A 20702-nucleotide genomic window follows, 5' to 3' on the forward strand; every position below is an offset into this window, starting at 1 on the left:
GAAACACTTGTTGTTTTACATACTAAGTTGTGGACTGGCTAGTTCCACAGCAGTAATAAGTAGGACAACTATACAATAAGCAGGATATAAATGTTAAGCACCTGACTTAAATTAACAGAAATGGAAAAAGCAACTAGAATACATTACCATGTATTCATATATCATTACCATGTATGTAGAAGGTTCTTTATCATTGAATATCCTTAACGTCTAGAAGGCAACCTTCTTTTAAGAAAAGAAAATGTAAGTTCCTTTAATCCATTCCACTAGTAAAGCTAACACGTGCCTATGAATACCAAGGCAGGCCTAGGGTAGGCAAGGGCTACACAAGGGAAGGAAGACAAGGAAAGAGGTGGACACAGTACGTGAACAGGATGCCATCAAAAACACCTCAAGTGCCTTGAACAACAAAAGCTGCTTGCCCAGCTTAAATTATTCTTCTGGACAAAGAATGGCAAGGCTAAGGGCAAAAGGCTGTGTGCTAGGAAATGGTTCTAGGTCTGCTCCTCTCCAGGACTCTCATTCTAGTCTGCTACTGTACTCAATGAAGTCATAAAGGTACTGACTACAGAAAGAATGGGGTTATATAAAATTCTGGAATAAAACCTTTCATTCAGCTTACTTGAACTTCATGTTAAATTCTTCCAATACAGATTTCCATGTAAAATGTGCATAATACAAACCCCACAATATTTCAACTCCACCTCCAAGCAACACCTAACTATTAGCAAGAAATACAAACAAAACATCTCAAGCTTTATTCAAGCTTCAACTCTGAACACCAAGATCCCAGGTAACCCACAGAAACAATGCCTTATCTAGTCTGCATAAGACTGTATAAGACTAACCATGGCCAAGCAGCTCAGGTGACTAAAGTGCAGTGCTAAAGAACTCTAGCTTGAAGAAAAAGTTGGACTCGCAGCAAAAAAGTCATTTTCTTCCAGTGCCAACTTCTGCCCTCTCAATTACTGTTCAGGCAGGTGCATGTGGGTCAGGACAAACCCCTTATTACTACTTGCAGACCAACTCCAAGCACATTCTTTAAATTCCTACGTAAGACAACATTAAAGCTGGGAGATAGCCAGGGAAGAGATTTGTTTTCTCCTTGTTTATTTTGAAAGTTTAAAATGCATGTGAGACAAGTGAATTTCTGCTTTAGTCCTCCCAATGGTGATCAGAAGGGGTTGTACTCCCCGACTCTTACTTCCAGCTTGGAAACAAATTCCAGGGATAAAATTTGGCTATGGGGACCTCCCTGGTGGCTCAGTGGTTAAGAATCCGCCTGCCAACGCAGGGGACATGGGTTGAAGCCCTGGTCGAGGAAGATCCCACATGCTGCAGAGCAACTAAGCCCGTGAGCCACAACTACTGAGCCTGTGCTCTAGAGCCTGCGAGCCACAGCTACTGAGCCCACGAGCCCAGCTACTGAAGCCCGAGCACCTAGAGCCCACACTCCGCAACAAGAGAAGCCACAGCAATGAGAAGCCCGCGCACCACAACCAAGAGTAGCCCCAGCTCATCGCAACTAGAGAAAGCCCGCACGCAGCAACAAAGACCCAATGCAGGCAAAAAAGAAAGAAAGAAAAAAAAGATAACAGGGACTATTAATTTATATTAAACTGTTTATGAGTCGTTTATAAGTAATTACAATATAAATACTCATGCACTACACAATCAAAACGACCAAGATTCTACTCATGGAAAATTTCCACCTTAATCTAATTTACATAAAAAAGAAATGAAAACAACTCTGTAACTGAATAAGACCTTTTCCCAAACACTTTGACCCAATAAAAAATATTCTTCAGAGACCAACTTTTTTTTAAAAAACGCCCAAACACCTTGATTCAATAGATAGTTGTGCTTAAGTTAGGCAGATTGAATGAAATCATATTACTTTTTTTTTTTTTTTTTTGCGGTACGCGGGCCTCTCCCGTTGCGGAACACAGGCTCCGGACGCGCAGGCTCAGCGGCCATGGCTCACGGGCCCAGCGGCTCCGCGGCATGTGGGATCTTCCTGGACCAGGGCACGAATCCGTGTCCCCTGCATCGGCAGGCGGACTCTCAACCACTGCGCCACCAGGGAAGCCCTACTTATTTTTTTTTAAGATTTTTTTGATGTGGACCATTTTTAAAGTCTTATTGAATTTGTTACAATATTGCTTCTGTTTTATGTTTTGGTTTTTTGGCACGAGGCATGTGGGATCTTAGCTCCCCGACCAGGGATTGAACCCACACCCCCACCTGCACTGGAAGGCGAAGTCTTAACTGCTGGACCGCCACGGAAGTCCCCATATTACATATTTTAAATGAAATATTATATAAAGTACTTAGTATTGTTGCCTGATATATAGTTAGGGATCAAAAATGGTCACTATTTTTATTCTCCATAACCACACTTCCCTACAAAGAACCAACTTTAAAAACTCAAGAAGGGCTTCCCTGGTGGCACAATGGTTAAGAATCCACCTGCCAAAGCAGGGGACCACGGGTTCAAGCCCTGGTCTGGGAAGATCCCACATGCCGTGGAGCAACTAAGCCCGTGCACCACAACTACTGAGCCTGTGCTCTAGAGCCCGCGAGCCACAACTACTGAGCCCTCATGCTACAACTACTGAAGCCTGTGCACCTAGAGCCCATGCTCCGCAACAAGAGAAGCCACCGCAACGAGAAGCCCGTGCACCACAACGAACAGTAGCCCCTGCTTGCCGCAACTAGAGAAATTCTGCGCGCAGCAAGGCCCAATGCAGTCACACATAAAAAAACAAAACAAACAAACAAACAAACAAAATTCAAGGAAACTGAAAATGTTATTGAAACCATTGAAATCTCTTTTCTTTAGTCACAATACAATCTAAAGGAACACTGTTTAGTCAGCAAGTCTTCACTGAATACTAAGATACCAATTCTTTTTTTTTTTTTTTTTTTTTTTTTTTTTTGCTGTACGCGGGCCTCTCACTGCTGTGGCCTCTCCCGTTGCGGAGCACAGGCTCCGGACACACAGGCTCCGCGGCCATGGCTCGCGGGCCCAGCCGCTCCGCGGCATGTGGGATCTTCCGGTATCGGGGCACGAACCCGTGTCCCCTGCATCGGCAGGCGGACTCTCAACCACTGCGCCACCAGGGAAGCCCGATACCAATTCTTTAAAGTGTGGTTCCTGGACCTGCAGCATCAACATCACCTGGTAACTTGTTAGAAATGTAAACTCTAGGGCCCCGAAGGTAGAATCAAGGTCTGGGGGTGAGGCCCAGCAATCAGTGTTTTCATAAGCCCTCCAGGTGACTGTGGTGTTTGTTCCAGTTTGAGAGTTTACAGACTAGTTTCACAGAGCTCAGGGTGCTTTGTTCTGCAGGGACTAGGAAATCCTAAGGCAGGGGAGTGATATGGTTCCTAGGTATATCCTCTACAGCGCTTAGCACAGTGTCATACACATAGCAGGCACTCAGATCTTAACAGGTTAATAGTCTCATACAACCAACAGCTGGCTAGACAATAACACCATCAGTTTATTTATTTCACAGAGATAAGGAATTCTGATGACTGTCTGCATTAACTAATAATAAGTAAGTACATGGTGTGCACACACACCAGGAGCTGCTAAATTGGCAAAGCCCTCCAGGACCTCTGGTACTTTTGGCAAATAACCCAGGCTTACTTACAAAATGTCATATGCTTTGAAATGTAAGTGAAAAATACATTTCTAATTTTACCAGTACACAAACAGGATTTGTCCATGACCTCTATACAAGTCAACTGTAGAACACAAACTAAAATGCAAACTTCTTTGTTGCCTTTAAAAAAAAAAGCATCTTGGGGGACTTCCCTGATGGTCCAGTGGTAGATAATCCACCTTGCAATGCAAGGGAGGCCAGTTGGGAAACTAGGATCCCACATGCGGCGGGGCAGCTGGGCCCCATACCACAACTACTGAGTTCGCACGCCTCAACCAGAGAGCCCGCGTGCAGCAAACTACAGAGCCCACGCGCTCTGGAGCCCGAGCACCAAAACTGGACAAGAGAAAACCCGCACGCCACAACTACAAAGAAGCCCGCCCACCACAACGAAGAGCCCGCGCACCACAAGGAAAGATCTCGCATGCCGCAACTAAGACCCAACTCAGCCAAAAAAAAAAAAAAAAGCATCTTGGGGACTTCCCTGGTGGTCCACTGGCTAAGGCTCTGCACTCCCAATGCCCGGGTTCAATCCCTGGTCAGGGAACTAGATCCCACATGCATGCCACAACTAAGAGTTCGCATGCCACAACTAAGGACCCCGCAAGCTGCAACTAAGACCCGGTGCAACTAAATAAATATTTTATTTTAAAAAAAGACTCATCTGTGAAAGATTTAAAAAATAAATTTAAAAAAGCATCTTGTTTCACATATTAGCCATCTATAATATATGGAAGCAAGACTTATTCTAATTTGAACAAAGTGTTTTTTAAAAAAAGACAACCGAGGAAACGAGCACTGATTGGATATTTGATATTAAAAAATTATGATAAAGGGATTAAGGTTACATTTTTTAAAGAAGCTTTATCTCTTCTAAAGGCTTTGGAGATGAAATGATATGATGTATTCAGCTTGCTTCTTGGGGAGAGAACAAATAAAAGAAGTCTGGTCATTGAGCTGTTGAGTACATGGTGGGGCTAACTATACACCAGGGTTTCCCAACCCTGGCACTCTTGACATTTTGGGCCAAATATTTCTTTGTTGAGGGGCCAGGGGGCACTGTCCTATGTACTGTAAAATGTTTAGCTGCATTTCTGGTCAGTAGCAACGTTCTTCAGTTGTGACAACCAACAATGTCTCCAGACATTGTCCAATGTCCACTTGCGGGGGGGGGGGGGGGGGCGGCAAAATTGTCCCCAGTTGAGAACCATTGATAAATACTTATTAAATTCTCTTTATTTGTTTGAAAATTTCCATAGCAAAACATTTTTAAAAGTCTAATTTTAATTATACTCTGTGTATTGGTACAACTTCATCTCCCTAGTTGAATAATTAGTACATAGCTTATGAGCAACAGCCTGGTACACAAAAAAGCAGAGAGGATTGAGATGGAGACCTGAGGTCTAGTACAGGCTCTGCTGCTAAACAGTGAGTAGTCACAGCAGCTCCTGTCACCTCTCTGAGCCTCAACATCCTCATTAGGTCTGACTGTTTGACTAGTCCTTTTGAGTCTTAAAATGATTTGATGGGCTTCCCTGGTGGCGCAGTGGTTGAGAGTCTGCCTGCCGATGCAGGGGATACGGGTGCGTGCCCCGGTCCGGGAAGATCCCACATGCCGCGGAGCGGCTGGGCCCGTGAGCCATGGCTGCTGAGCCTGCGCGTCCGGAGCCTGTGCTCCACTGCGGGAGAGGCCACAGCAGTGAGAGGCCAACGTACGGCAAAAATAAATAAATAAATAAAAATAAAATAATAAAATAAAATGATTTGATAACGGTTTATCTTTTATACACCTATCAGCTAAAGGTGAATACTCACATCTGGAAATCAAACAAATGAAAACAGAGTAGTGTACTAGCATGAAGATAATATTCTTCTTGCAAATTATCTGCCTTTTATTATTCCTGATCTATAAGCAAAATGCTTACCACAATTATATTTACTTAAAATTTAAATAAGATTCCTAGGGTAAGCAAAATGGAGAGTCTTTTTACAAAATATAAAGACAAAGCTATTTGTCATATCAGCCAAAATGTCTATCAACTGGTGAATGGATTAAAAAAACCCGGTACATCCAAACAATGAACTACTTACTACTCAGCAATAAAAAGGAATGAACTATTGATACACACACAAACATGAATAAATCTCAAAAGCATTATGCCAAGTGAAAGATGCTACACACAAGATTATATGCTCTTTGACTCCATTTAAATAACGTTCTAGAAAAGGTAAAACTATAGAGACAGATAACAGATCAGTAGTTGCCAGGGGCTGGGGGAAGGGAGAGGGGATTGACTGTAAAGAGACACAAGGGACCTTCTTAGGCAATGGAGACGTCCTCTAACTTGACCATGATAGTGATTACGTGATTATACATTTGTCAAAACTCATCAAACTGTACACTTAAAAAGAGTGAATGTTCTATCTCAATGCACCCAACTTTAACAAAAGAGCTGCCCAACAGACTGAGAACTCCCATTCATTCTTGAACCCTCATCACTCGATTGGCAGGAAGTCTAACACTTAGCAGTTCAGTAGTGGTAAGTAAATAATGTGGTATATGCCAGACCTGTAACACTGGCACAAGGGCACCACACTGTAAAAGACACAAACTACTTCCAGAACATGTCAATACCGGAGTTAAAAACAGGGCATGGTGAACTAATGCAATGATGTGCTACAAACCTCTACTTTAGCACTGTCAAAAATTCAATTTTAAATACATTCCATGAGAATAAAGGCATACTCCATACCCTACATTGTTTTTAAAGTTAGTAATTCCTAACGACACAAAAAGACTACACCATAATTCAACAAATTCAACAGAGAACAAGGTAAAGACCCATTTGGTGTAAATCCTTCATTATCACAAACCTGCTATGATTGTTTCTGGCTTCAGTTTATTCAGTAAGTATGGAGCTCCTGCTCTGGTTCAATGTAAGATTTTGCAATGGAAGTCAATGATCAAAGCTAATCAACTCACTTTTTCGCTTGCTCCGCCCTACAGGGTGGTCAAAGAACAACAAAATGATGAAGTAAGAATTAGGTTCTTCAAAGGGTCTATGAGAAAATGAGTTCACTGACTCACCTAGTCTAGATTTTCTACTAGAAAATCTTTTTTTTATATATAACTTTCTAATCCATCTCAGGTAAAGGAACATACACCACTGTACTACTTATTTACCAGGTTAAAGAGCATTAAATACCACACCTTAATATACTGAAGGGATGCTTTAGACCAAGGTTTACATAAACAGATTAAATCTCCTGACAGCTATCCAGCAAACAAGTGGCATTCTGAAGATTAAAATGAAGGCATTGGATACCACTAGGCCACAAGGTCTCAGGACGTAATTGAAAGCATGAAAACAGGCAGAGCCAGGAAGCTTTTCCTAAGTGATAGCATTTTCTTGCCAGGAATTACCTCATAACACTTAAAATAAAAGGCCAGGGAAGTTTCTTTGCGAGTTATTTTTTAGATATTTTTGTTTTTAACCGAAGATAACTCACAGGTAGCCTGGAACAGTCCTGAAGCCAGTGCTAGAGAAGAGTTCTGAACGCACTTGGACAGAGTCAACATTTCTCCAATGGAATTTCTACTACAAGTTGTCAGGCCCTAAAACTGCTTGCTGTTCCTGGCCTTTTGAAAAGGTTTACGTGAACAAAATCAAAGGTTCCTTTTACAGAATCACGGAATGTGAGTGCCAGAATGGACCCAAGAGCTCATCTAAGCCAACTTCTTCTGGGGAAGGAGGAAAGCTAAGCCCAGAGTGGGTGGCCCTCCGCTAGGCAGTGCGTGGCAGGGCTGCTTGACTACACATCCTCCTCTGAGATGTGCTTAACCAGCTCCTTCAAAACAGATTCGTAAGGAAACGAGGCTACTCCTCGACAAAGTCTTAGCTCTCTCCAAGAACTTCTGAATAGCTTCGGAGCTGCATCGAAGGGGGCCGAGAAGATTCCTCAGTGCGCGCCTAGTTTTAGTGACTGTCACTAAATTTAGTTCGAGACAACTTAAATAACGAAGCATAACGGAAAGTCCACTCGATCCAATCAATTGCGTTTAATCAACACCACAAACGTGTTTTTAACCCGACAGCCTCTCAAGAGCTACCTACCTAATTTAAAACGCGAGTTTAGTGGAAATTAGCCCTGTACGCTGCGGGGACCCGACACACGCTCGGAGAGACCGCCGCGCGGCCACCGGCCTCTCAGGACACCGGCCGGCCACGCTGCAGCCCTCAGGCTTCGCTACGAAGCGAGCCCCCGGCGTAATCGCGGATGCACTTCCCCAGCCCGCGCGCTCGGGAAACGGGCCGCCGAGGCCGCCTCCCGGGGCCCACGGCCGCACACCGGGCCCAGAACGCCGTGGCCTGGGGACCCGCCGGCGGCGAGGCGAGGCGAGGCGAGGGCTGCCGCCGCGCTCCCGGGGACGGCGCGCGCAGACCTGGCCCGGGGCAGTCGCCTAGGTTACTCACGTTCTCCGTGTCCCGTTCATTCACCGTCGGCAGCGGGGTCCTAGTGGACATTTTACTTCACTTCACTTCTGCACAACGCGAGGGTGAAACAAAACAGCGCGGTCCCGGGGGCCGGAGAAGCGGCGTCGAGGGCCCGGCGGTTCCGGAGCGGCGCCGCGGCAGGGCGGCTCCCCTCCCCCACGGCCGTCTAGATCCCGGGTCGGGCCCGGGCCGTCCCCCGGCGGGTCGCGGGGCTCATGTTCCCCGGCCCCGGCGGCCGCGCCGAGGAGCCCCGCGGGCGGCGGTGGCGGGGCCGGGCCGGCGGCAGCGGGCTGCGGGTCGGCCCACCGGCGTCCCCGCGCCTCCGGGCGCCCCGCGGGCCCGGACCCCCTCGCCTCCTCCTCCGCCCCCGCCCGTCGCGCCGCGGATTTCAGCGCCGGAGCCTCCACACAGCGCCGCCGGCGGCCCCTGAAGAAGAGGAGGATGTAGAGGAGGTGGAGTGCAAGACAGGTCCCCGCGGGCTGCGGGCGCCGACCATGGATGGGGCTGCGGAGGCGGCGCCTGCACGCGGCTGTTTTTCTCCCTCCGGCTCGCTTTCCGCCTCAGCCTCCGCCCGGTGGCCGCCAACACCGCCGCCCCCGGCACCTCCGAGCCTCACGGACCCAAGATGGCCGCCCCTCGGCTTCCTTTGCTGCCTCCGGATGCCGGAAGTGACGGCACCGCCGCCTCCCGGAGTCCGGCCAATCAGCGCGGCCCGAGGAAGCTGGCCCGGCTGCTGTTGCTAGGGGCGACTCGGCCTGGTCTGGGGCCGAGGGGGCGGCGCCCAAGGCTGGGCAGGGCTGGCGGGTCCCGGCGGGCAGCGGGGGCGGCGGGTTCCCAGCGTCCAGAGCACGCGGCACCCGTGAAAGAGCCGGCAAACGGCCCTGGGCGGCGGCCTGAGCTTGATTGCTGGATTGATACTTATAGTGTTGATCGAGGGCCTGCTGTATGCAAAAGCTGAGGTAGCGTCCCTCAAAAGCTGGGACCGCGCTGCCCCAAATCGAGATATAACAACAATTATAGGGCCGGGGCTGCGGGGAGGAGCCGAGTTCCTGCATCGTTAACGGTGACCCGGGAGCCTAGGACTCAAATCACCCTTCCTGCCTCCGGCTCTGAGCAGCCGGGGCTGGGCTCAGCATCCCGAAGGCGGCAGACGCGTCCTGCCCTCAAGGAGCTCGCGGTCAGGAGGGAGATGGACCCGGACCCAGCTAAAAGCCTTTCGGAAGGAAGAGTGCTAGAAGGGGGCGGGGAGCCCTAGAAGCCTCCTGGGACCACCGCCTAAATGCTTGTAGGGGATTTATAACCAGACTCTTCATCCCCGGGTCGGATGCTCGGTGGACGGATGCTCCACCTTGGGGCGGAGCTCGGTGGACGCTTGCAGACTGGGACGTTGGAAATGGAACCTCCCCTAGAAACCTTCCTTGCTCTGGAGCCTCTGAATGTTTCCCATGGACCTGCCTAGAGCCTAGCCAGCGTTGGATGGAATGCTTTGGTGCAGGGTTCCGAGGTGGAACAGCGGAATGGGCTGGAGTAACATGAACTGTTACTGAGAGTCTACCTTGTGGGTACATTTGTTACCTCATTTAAGCCTCAGAGTAACCCTGTAAGATGGGCAGACACACCTTGTGATCCCCAGTCTAAACAGGTTACAATGACTTGACCAAAGTACCCAAGTTGTTTAGCCGCAAAGCTGGGATTTGAACCCATATCCTAAAACTTCCATAACAAGATAAGCCCTTGTAGTGGGTATGTCTTGCTTTTCTTTTTCTATTTTTAATGTTTTCTCCTTTGGTCCCCCAGGATGTGACTCTTCTTGCTATGTCTGGGACATTTCCTGCTCTGTGAGACATATACGTCTTTAAACAACAGAATCATTCCCAGAGAGGACAGATGCTCACGGCGTAAGAACATGCGAGGACTAAGATGCAGTCAGGGCTTTCATCTCTCCCTCTCAGGAAAGTGTTCACTGGGCCAAGGACAGCCCCGTTTAAAATGTCCTTCTCTTTCTCCCTCTTTGGCCAAGCAGAGATGGTTGAACTCTTGTTAGTTAAATGTGTGTTTCACACAGTTCAAGTGAAATGTGGGTGAGCACAAGACTGTGGGAGTCCCTGTAGGGACACTTAGCCCAACTTAGGGAGTTGGGTCAAGGAAGCTTCCTGGAAGAGTGGTGGTTATGCTGAGTCTAGAAGGATGAGTCGAGTTAGCTAGGTGAGGATGGGTGGAAAGGGATGCCAAGCAGGATGGCCTGTACAGATGAGGAACAACATGGTGGGTTTAGGTCAATGTCAAGAGGTGAGAGGTGAGACTGGAGGGGTAGGCAGGGGCCAGGCCAGGTTTAGACACAGCATGGCACTCCTGATGACAGGAATGTCAACTAGGTCAGCTGGGAAAACACCCAGAGGACCCACATAAGGGTTTCAGCCTTGGGCAGGAGCTGGGAGAAAGGGTTTGGATGATTCAGAACATTCCACATTGGCCAGAGAAGTGGCTGGGGGTGAGGTTTCCACCTTGATGCTTTTTTCACTGAAGCCACACATTAAATAATGAGTCAGTGAATGCCAAGAGGTAGGAAGTGAAACTGACTGTACTTAACTCAAGATGCTTCTGGTTTTCATAAAGGCTAGAATTAAAGAAACACTTTGAACTTTTCATAGCACTTATGTCAAATGATATCACGGTACCGTAAGGAGCTGGAAATGGGAGGCAAGGCGTACATGTTATGTGAAAACTGGAGAGGAAGAGGAGGAGAAAAAAGAAAAGATAAGAAAAAACAACACATTGTTCTGTCTGAAGGACCCTCTGTAGCCTGAAATATGTACTTCTGTGGATCTGTGGTCTGGAAGGAATGGAAGCGCAGGATCTGGAAGTTGCTCCTGGAATCCCTTGTTCCGTCCTTTTTCACATTCCTGTTTCCTATCGTCATATTAAAATAGGTTCTATCTCAGCCTCCTTAAACTGAAAAGACGTAACTAAATATACCAAGTTGTGTATGTGCCTAGGTAGTGCCCACTTTCATGTCAAGGAGGAAGGTCATCCTGAGAGGTAAGAAACTGAAGGTAATCTAGTCCTACCCTTGCTGCTGTAGGACAAAAGAGAAACTGAGCCTCAAAGAGGTGAAGTGACTTGTCTGAAGTTGACAGCTGGTTAGCAGCAGAGCCAGAATGGGGCCCAGATTTCAGAAGCCCCAGACCTATGTCCTTGCTCCACAGCTCCTGTGGGCATGTGGTGGGGAGACCTGTTTAGCACCCACCCCATCCCAGCACCAGAAAGAAAGAGTAACTGCACGAGTCCTGAAACTGCTCTCCTCCAGACTTCTTATGCAAGAAAAATAAGTCCGCATTTGTTTAAGCCATGAGAGTTTAGGCTGTCTGTTACTTGCAGCCCAGTGCATTCCTAACCAAGACTATCATGTCAGGTGGTCAGATCTCCTGACCCCTGGGCCTGTGTTCTCTGCACCACACCTAGTTTGGACAGAGGTGGAGAGGCCTGCTTCTGCCTGGCCATCACACCACAGCACTCACAAGCACAACTCCCCTTTGAGAAGGTGTGGGGACTGCTGGGATCCAGGACCCACTCCTCAGCATGTGTGTGCACGTGTGTGTTGTTGTTGTGTAATTGACTGGGAGCAGAGAGCTGAGCACTGAGAACAAATAAAGTCAAGAAGAGAAGGAGTGTGATAATTGTGGGACAGCTGGGGTCATCGTGCCTGGGGGCAGGGACAGGTGTGCCCCCAAGTAGGCCACAGGTGCTTAGAGGCCGCCACCCAGGGAAATATAAAGTCCATTCCAGACTCCACCCTCCCCAACTTCCCCAGGCTACTCCCCAACCTATCAGGGGTCAGAGCAGACATGCTGCTATTCTTTTAATTCACTGCTCTGGTCTCCTTCTTCACCCCATTGGGGCCATTGTTTTCCTCTGTGAGGGCCAGCGGGCAGCTTAGGAATTCTCACATCCAAGACCTGTCCCTGCCGTTCTGCCTGGGATGGCTTCTGGTCTAGTTGAATCTTCCCTATTGTTACAAGGCCCTGTCATCTTACTTTTTCTATAGGACCTTCTCAGACTCGCTCCCAGTGAGCATTCCCCCACTCCCAGAATCCTTGATGTTTGCTGCCTGAGGTCATAGTACATTTACTGAGTTCCATTTTGAGTACATTTACTGTGCTCCAGCGCTATTGGCAATGCACCAAGCACCTATGGTAAGACCACTAACTGCACCAGCCCGGTGAGGGAGGGGTCAGCCAGTGCTCAGAGAGAGGCTGTAACTTGTCCCACATCGCCACAGTTCAGAGAAGAGCCATGATCGGACTCCAAAGCTGTGCTCTGCCCTCCAGTTGTCTAGTGGTGATTGGTTCCTTTTATTCTGGGTAAGTGGAGGGCATTCTAGTCCTTTTGCTTAGCTCCGAGGAGGGCCCAGTTAGAAACCCAGCATGGATCTGTCAAGGATTTTCCACCCTTCTCTCTTCCACAGTACTGTATCTTTTCAGGATAATTGTGGATGGACTGTTTCTGAGATGGATCACAGGCTTCTCAGCCTTCCTAAACACACTATTCTGAAATTTTCAGCTTTTATGAAGGACTCATAGTCCTTTTATCAGTTCCCATGATGCACTGCAATATTGGGATGGCCTTGGGGGATATGGGGATAGAAAGGGCCATTTGCCCCTGCACTGAGCGGCCCCAGGCTATTGAAATGTCCTATTCTCTCATTTGTTGGAGATTATAGATCCAGATCTGGGTACAGAAGCACACGTATATGACCTTCTGTTGGGTGTCATTGCTATATCCTGACAGCGGAGCTCTCTGTGCAGGCCCTTTCCCCCGTCCACTCGGCTCTGAGCTGGGAAAACCCACTGTTTAGAACTGTATCCAAAGGTCTATGGAGACAACAGAGGTGGTAGGAAAGCAAAGGCTCTGGAGTTTCAACCCTGGATTTCAACCCTGGCTATGACCCTGAATGCTAGGTGACCTTGGCAAATCACTTCATGTGTTTGAGGCTCAATTTCTTTTTTTTAAAAAATTAATTAATTAATTAATTTGGCTGTGCTGGGTCTTAGTTGCGGCACGTGGGATCTTCCTTGCGGCATGCAGAATCTAGTTCCCTGAGCGGGGATTGAACCCTGGCCCCCTGCATTGGGAGCACAGAGTCTTAGCCACTGGACCACCAGGGAAGTCCTAAGGCTCAATTTCTTAATCAGTCAAATGGGAATATTAGAACCTTCCACCCATGGTTGCTGCGGGGATCCATGGAGATAATGCCCAGAGAATAGCCAGCATATATGTGCAGAGTTCACCCTCCCACCGCAGAGAGGACCCTCCTTCCTGGGCAGCTGCACTTCTCAGTTCTCCCCTGGATGAGCACAGGACTTGGAATCTGGAGACATAGGTCAAGGCTTACCAGGCCACACATGGCTGCGAGTCAGAGTGTCACTCCTCCTCCCGTCCAGTTTCACCTAGCTCACTGGGCACTGAGCTCATTATAGGAGGTAATGGGTACAAAAGAGCTTGGTGAGGGGTGCTGCAACACAAAAGGTGTTGGTGTTTGTATTATTGCCTCTGTTTTGCAGACAGGAACATGGAAACTCAGGAAGGGCAGGAGGCATGCTCAAGCTGCCCAGGGCAGAAAGCAATGCCCTCAGATTCCACTCGGGTGGCTCTGACACCATGCTGGCAGCAAAGACAGATGGGCAACAGAAGAAAGCGGGAGAAAAAGGATGAGCGGGTAAAGAAAACCTCCTCTCTCCTGGAGCGTCCTATCTGCCCCTTCCTTTAGGGCTGTCCTGTTAAAGTAAACATCCCCCCAAAATACAAATCTCCCAAATACAAATCATAACTTTTAAGTCTAAGCTCTGTCAGAGGAGAGAATATTTCTTCCGTTATATAGGTTCCTGCCCAAGCCCTGGAGCCACAGGACCCCCATAATAAGCCGTGTTAGCACTTAAGGGTGGCCCTCTATCCTTCCCCACTCTCTTTCCTCTGTTCCTTTCTTCCACAGTGTTAGGTGAGCACCTGCCTTATGCAAAGCAGTGGTTTAAGCACTGGGGATATAGCTGTGAACAGAAAAACTTAAAGTTCTTAAGCGTCACTTACAGGATACATATAAAAGAACTCAAGAATAATATAATTTCAAGACAATGACTAATAAAAAATTTAATCAGGGTAAAGTGATAGAAACTAGCTCTTTGTTTAAATATTTATTTATTTATTTTTGGCTGCGTCGGGTCTTAGTTGCAGCACACGGGCTCTTTTGTTGTGTTGCGTGGGCTCTGTAGTTGCGGCACTCAGGCTCTCTAGTTGTGGCACGCGGGCTTAGTTGCCCCGTGGCATGTGGGATCTTAGTTTCCTGACCAGGGATCGAAGCTGCACCCCCTGCAGTGGAAGCATGGAGTCCTAACCACTGGACCACCAGGGCGTTCCCTAGCTCTTTTGTTTTAATTCAAATTTTATTCAGTTTTTTTCTTTTGGTAATAGATGCACATGGTGCAAAATTTAAAAGTTTCAAAGGAACATACAGTTACAAAAAAATCTCCCCTCCACCCTATAACAATTTCTGTTTTTCAAAAACACTATCAAGAAGGTGAAAATACAAACCTCAAATAGAGAGAAGATGTAACTGATAAAGGATTCATATCCATACTCCGTAAAGAATGTCTACAATTGGGACTTCCCTGGTGGTGCAGTGGTTAAGAATCCGCCTGCCAATGCAGGTGACACGGGTTCGAGCCCTGGTCTGGGAAGATTGCACATGCCGCGGAGCAACTAAGCCCGTGGGCCACAACTACTGAGCCCGCACTCTAGAGCCCACGAGCCACAACTACTGAGCCCTCGTGCCACAACTACTGAAGCCCATGCGCCTAGAGCCCGTGCTCCGCAACAAGAGAAGCCACTGCAATGAGAAGCCCGCTCACTGCAATGAAGAGTAACCCCTGCTCGCCACAAGTAGAGAAAGCCCGCACACAGCAATGAAGACCCAATGCAGCCAAAAATAAATAAAGACTTAAAAAAAAAGAATGTCTACAATTTAGTAAGATAAATAACATAATATGAATATGGGAAAGACATAAAAGCAGGGGAAAGACATAAAAGCAGGCACTTCACAGTGGTCAATAAATGTGAGAACAAATGCTGAAACTGATTTGTTAATGCAAATGCAAACCAAGACCATAATGAGTTACCATGCAACAGCCACCAGAAACAGTCAGACAAAAGCCAAGTGTTGCTGAGTATGTGGAGCGAAAGGCACTCTAAGACGCTGCTGGGAGGAGTGGAAATGGATAAAAAAGACCAGAGCAGAAAATTATGAGATGCAACACATACACCACACAGAGGACCAACAAAGCCAAAAACTGGTTCCTTGGCATAAGTGAATACAATCGACATCTTGGGAAACAATCTGGCATCAGTGAGTACGCTTGAAGTTGTGTATCCCCTGCAACCCAGCAATACCATCCACAGTATTTACCCTAAAGAACCTTCTGACCATGTGCACAGGGGACATGCATAAAAATATTACCACATTGCCATTTGTAATAGGAAGACACTAGAAACAACCTAGTTGTCCATTATCTGTGTGAATAAAGAATATAGCATGTTCACACCAAGAAATAGTATACAGCAGAGAGAACTTTATTGCAACTATGCAGAACGACGTGAATGAATCACAGTTCTTGAGAACAAAAACAGTTCATATAGACTATATAAAGCACGATTCCATTTATGCAAAGTGCAGAAACAAAAACATGTAAAACCAACATATTGTTTAAGGATGCAAACATAGGGGGTAAAACAATTGAAAAAAACGTTAAGGGAGTGATAAACCCAAAAATCAGGGTAGTGGTACAGTGGTTACCTTTAGGGGAAGAAGAGGGAAACGAGAAGCAAGTGCAGGAGCGTTTGTGTATCACAACTCCTGACCAATACTTGAGATGTACCTGTCAATTAAAAAGATAACTTATTGATGTGAAATTCACAGAACATAAAATTAACAATTTTCAAGTGAACAATTCAGGGGCATTTAGTACACTGGCAAGGCTGTGCAACCACCATGTCTGTCTAGTTCCAAAACATCTCCATCACCCCAAAATAACACCCACACCTGCTAAGTAGTTTCTCTCACCCCCCCAACCCCTGACAGCCACCAATCTGTGTTCTGTCTCTGGATTTGCCTATTCTGGATATTTCAGATATCAATGGAACCGGACATAATTTGATCCTCTGTGTCTTGCCTCTTTCATTAAGGATAACGTTTCCAAGGCTCATCCACATCGTGGTATGTGTCAGTACTTCCTTCTTTTTCGTGGCTGAATGGTAGTCCATTGTACAGATAGACCACATTGTGTTTATCCATTCATCCATTCATAGCCATTTGGCTACTTTTTGGCTACGGTGAATAGGGCTGCAATGGCCATGCGTACCCACGTACCTGGGTGAGTACCCGTTTTCAATTCTTTTAGGTATACATCTAGGAGGGGAATTGCAGTTCTATTCAGTTTTCATTAAAAAATAAAAATCACGAACAAACATTGGCCAAAAAGAAAATAAAATGACCCTCCGGCGGGTGTGGAGGGGCTGAGAGGGAAGCTGCAGGCCTGGTGAGGAAGCTGCTGCACAGCCAGGAGTGAAGAGGGAGCTGGGGCCGGGGGGTTCGTGCCAGGTCAGATTTGGGAGAGCTTAGCTCTGTCAGGACTGCAGGACTTGCTGATGGACTGGATGCTTGGGAAAAGAGAAAAAGAGGGACTGAGGCTGGCTCCCAGTAGCATTTCCTGAGATGGGGGAGACGTGGTTGAGGGAAGGGTGCTGGGGGATGGCGACAGAAATAAATCTGGTTCTGTTTTGGACATGTTACTTCTAAGATCGCTGTCAGACATCAAATGCAATAACCCGGGACCTATTTTGTGTCATAATTTCCATCTAATAAAAATGGAGTGTGGGGAATAAAGACATAATACCTCTTGCAACATTATCATTATTGTAACTACGTTTTGGTTGGTTGGTTGGTTGGTTGGTTGGTTTTTTCTCGGGATCTTAGTTCCCCGACCAGGGACTGAACCCGGGCCCCGGGCAGTGAAAGCACCGAGTCCTAACCACTGGACCGCCAGGGAATTCCTTATTATTGTAACTACACTTATTCAGGAATATAAACTCAGTAGGCGGCATGACTATAAATCTGTTTTTCTCTGCTCCCTGTTTTCAGCGGAGTTCTGTTGAATTCCTAACTTTCTGGACATTTTCAGTTGTTGAAAGTCTGGCCCAGTTTAAAGCTGCCAGATTGAACTCGTTGTAAGGGTGGGATTCACCCCACCCCATGCGGCTGGTGAGCGCCCAGAGGAGGAAGGGGGTGGCCCCTGGCCTTGGCATACCTCCTCCCCTTTCTGGGTTGGAGCTCCTTGGGGCAGTAGGGGAAGGGCAAATACTGGGGTGAGCCATGTCCGCCCCAGAGGACACTGAGAGTCAGAGAAGTGGCAACAACCCACCCACCAGCCTGCACCGTACACGTGTTTAATGCCTCATGGCTGGGAGACCCCACAGATAGCCCTGGGTCCTATGGAGGGCCACCTTTTTCTTCTACTTCCCTGCATATCTGGGGAGTCTGGGCCTAAATCCTTCCGGCCCCCTCCAACCTTCCTTGGACCCTCCCTGGATCCTCGGCCCCTCTTTCCTCTGTACCCTCTCCCTCCCTACAGACCCTTCCCCTCAGGCACAAACCGATGCCTTTCTCCATGTTCTAAAACAGGGGACCCTTGGGACTTCCCTGGTGGTCCAGTGGTTAAGACTTCACACTCCCAATGCAGGGGGTCTTGGTTTGATCCCTGGTTAGGGAACTAGATCCTGCATGCCTCAACTAAGAGCCCACACGCCGCAACTAAAGATCCCACATGCCGCAACGAAGATCCCATGTGTGGCAAAAAATATTTTAAAAATAAAATAAAACAGGGGACCCTTGTTTGTTCCCTGCCCCCAGACTTTGGTTCCCTTCTCTTGCGTTTTTGCTGAGGTCAGACTGTCCCCACCATCCCCACACAATGCCCCAGTGACTCCCAGGTTGCCCCCTCGTACAGGTATTCCCAACCTCACCCTCCATCAACTGTCTGTGGTATCTGGGAAAGCCCATCAGCCTGCCTGCCTTCCCTCTTATCTTCCTGGCCTCTCCTGCAGTGAATGAATTCCCATTTTACAGATGAGAAAACTGATACTCCTAAAGGTTAAGCAGTTTGCCGATCTCCCCCAGCTGGTAAACGCTGATACCAGAACTCAACTCCATCTGTGCCCTGGAGTCTGCGTGGGATCTGGAGAGTGTCTGAGCTCACTTGGAGGTGGGTCTCCTGCCCCAGATTACACCCCCAGCAGCAGCCAGCCCTGGGCTCCAGTGGACTTTTAAAGACTTAAGGATCTGGGGCCCCTGAATTTGTGCAGTGAGAAAATGAAAATGAAAATGAGTGATGACTAGTTGACTTATTCATCAGAGCTCAGAGGAAGGAGCCTGAGTTTCTTCGCGTGGTTAACCCCTCAGCGGACCAGGAGGAAGCAGAAGCCAGGGACTCGCCAGGGACTCGCCAGTGAGAGGTGCTGGAGAGGTGGCAGCTCTTCCACCTCTGACCTCCCAGGGGCTGCCTGGGGCCTGTCAGGCTGGGCTCACTCTGGTGCAGGAAGGGACATCAGCTGGGTCTGGACAGGAGAAAACCCCAGCGGCCCACATCCAGCGAGCAGGACAGTGGGTTCCCCTGGGGACCAGTGTGCAGCACCCACAGCATCTCCACAGTGCCCCACACAGCACCCTCCCTGGTCTCCCTGGTCTCGGCATGTCAGTTTCCTATGACCACAGACAGTGGCTTGAAACAACATGCCTTTATTCTCTTACAGTTCTGGAGGCCAGAAGACCCAAATCAAGGTGTTGGCAGGGCCACACTCCCTCTGGGGGCTTTAGGGGAGAATCTGTTCCTAGCCTCTTCCAGCTTCTGGTGGCTGCTGGTGTTCCTTGCCTTGTGGATACATCACTTCAGTCTCTAGTCACAGTGCCATCTCCTCTTCTCTCTGTGTGTCTAACGTCCCACTGCTTTTCTCTTAAAAGGACACGTCATAGCTGAGGCCATGCTAAACTAGGGAGCCCTCAGACAGTCCACAGCTGACTGCAGGTGCATGAGTGGACGGACCCAGCTGAGATGAACCAGACCCACCTAGATCAGCAGAGGGACCCAGCTTACCTACGCATCTCTGAGCTAAATAAATGCTTATTATTTATTTATTTTAACTTTTTTTATATCTGGGTGATTTGAATCTTTAGTATCTTTATTTCCTTCCTTTCTTTCTTTTCTTTTTCTTCCTTTCTTTCCTTCCTTCCTTCCTTCTTTCCCTCTCTCCTTCCCTCCCTCCCTTCCTTCCTTCCTTCTTTCTTTCCTTCTTTCTTTTTTGGCTGTGTCGGGTCTTAGTTGCAGCATGCAGGATCTTCGTTGAGGCACAAGGGATTTTTCGTTGTGGTGCGCGGGCTTCTCTCTAGTTGCAGCATGCGGGTTTTATCTCTCTGCAGTTGTGGCACGGGCTCCAGGGCGCATAGGCTCTGTAGTTTGCGGTGCGTGGGCTCTCTTGTTGCGGCGTGGGAGCTCAGTAGTTGTGGCGCGCGGGCTTAGTTGACACCTCCCCGCTCCCCCGCATGTGGGATCTTAGTTCACCGACCAGGGATCAAACCTGCGTCCCCTGCATTGGCATGTGGATTCTTAACCACTGCACCACCAGGAAAGCCCAGGACCTGACATTTTGAGGGCCATTACTAAGCCTACTATACTCGGGCTTAGTGGGACTAACTAACTTGCCCAATATCGCCAACTTGAAGTGACAAAATGACCAAGAAAGTGTGGCTAAAATATGCAGGCAGTTTATATTGACTATTTTTGTGGTTTTGAAAGAAAGGAAGGTAATTCTTCACTTGCTGGTAATGGATTTAACTTCGTTTTGAAGTCAGTGCACGAGGGCATAATTAATGCTTGACTGACCACCTTTCCGTCCCTCATTATGGATTTGATGTGGGACGCTGACAGAGAGTAGCTGTCACGAGACGAAGTTCACCCCACCCTTGCACCTGACTGGTGAGGGGTCCTGCCTAAGACCCTTCCTGCCCTCCCTCACTTCTGTTTCCCCATCTGCTGATCACAGCGATTCTGATGGTTCATCATATTCCTCAGCACATGTCAGCTGGGAAAGCAGTTGTCACTATTGCATTTGGAAAATATTTGCTGTCAGTACGATTCCAGGTCAAAAACAAGGGCAGAATTGAAGGAGTGAAACCCTCAAAGGTCTAGCATTTCATCTTGATAAATCCCTGACTTCACACGGACAGCTCAGGAGCTGGGTATGGCGAGGCAGCTTGGAGCCCGCCAAGCTGTTAGACAAAATTCTGTTCCGGCTCGTGTGACCTCAGACATGAGCTGTCCAGGGCTGGCCTTCTGAGTCAGACCTGAGTCCCACCTACACGCCCTCCCTGTGGGACCACCAGACTCAAAGCTTCCTTTCACAAAGAGGGCAGAAGCACGGATGACTCGGAGTGTGT

General features: G+C 48.1%; 1 protein-coding gene across 6 annotated transcripts in view; it reads right to left on the minus strand.

Moving 5' to 3' along the window:
- Positions 1 to 8428, minus strand: part of MARK3 (microtubule affinity regulating kinase 3) — a 108197-nt gene extending 99769 nt beyond the window's left edge. For all 6 annotated transcript variants that reach the window (XM_060095584.1, XM_060095582.1, XM_060095583.1 and 3 more), the window contains exon 1: positions 8147 to 8428. In XM_060095584.1, the coding sequence (XP_059951567.1) occupies positions 8147 to 8197 (51 nt within the window). In that variant the 5' untranslated portion in view covers positions 8198 to 8428. The remainder of the gene's footprint in view (positions 1 to 8146) is intronic.
- Positions 8429 to 20702: the final 12274 nt, after the last annotated feature.

This window comes from Mesoplodon densirostris, chromosome 4 (genome assembly GCF_025265405.1).
Source record: "Mesoplodon densirostris isolate mMesDen1 chromosome 4, mMesDen1 primary haplotype, whole genome shotgun sequence".
Lineage (NCBI taxonomy): Eukaryota > Metazoa > Chordata > Mammalia > Artiodactyla > Ziphiidae > Mesoplodon > Mesoplodon densirostris.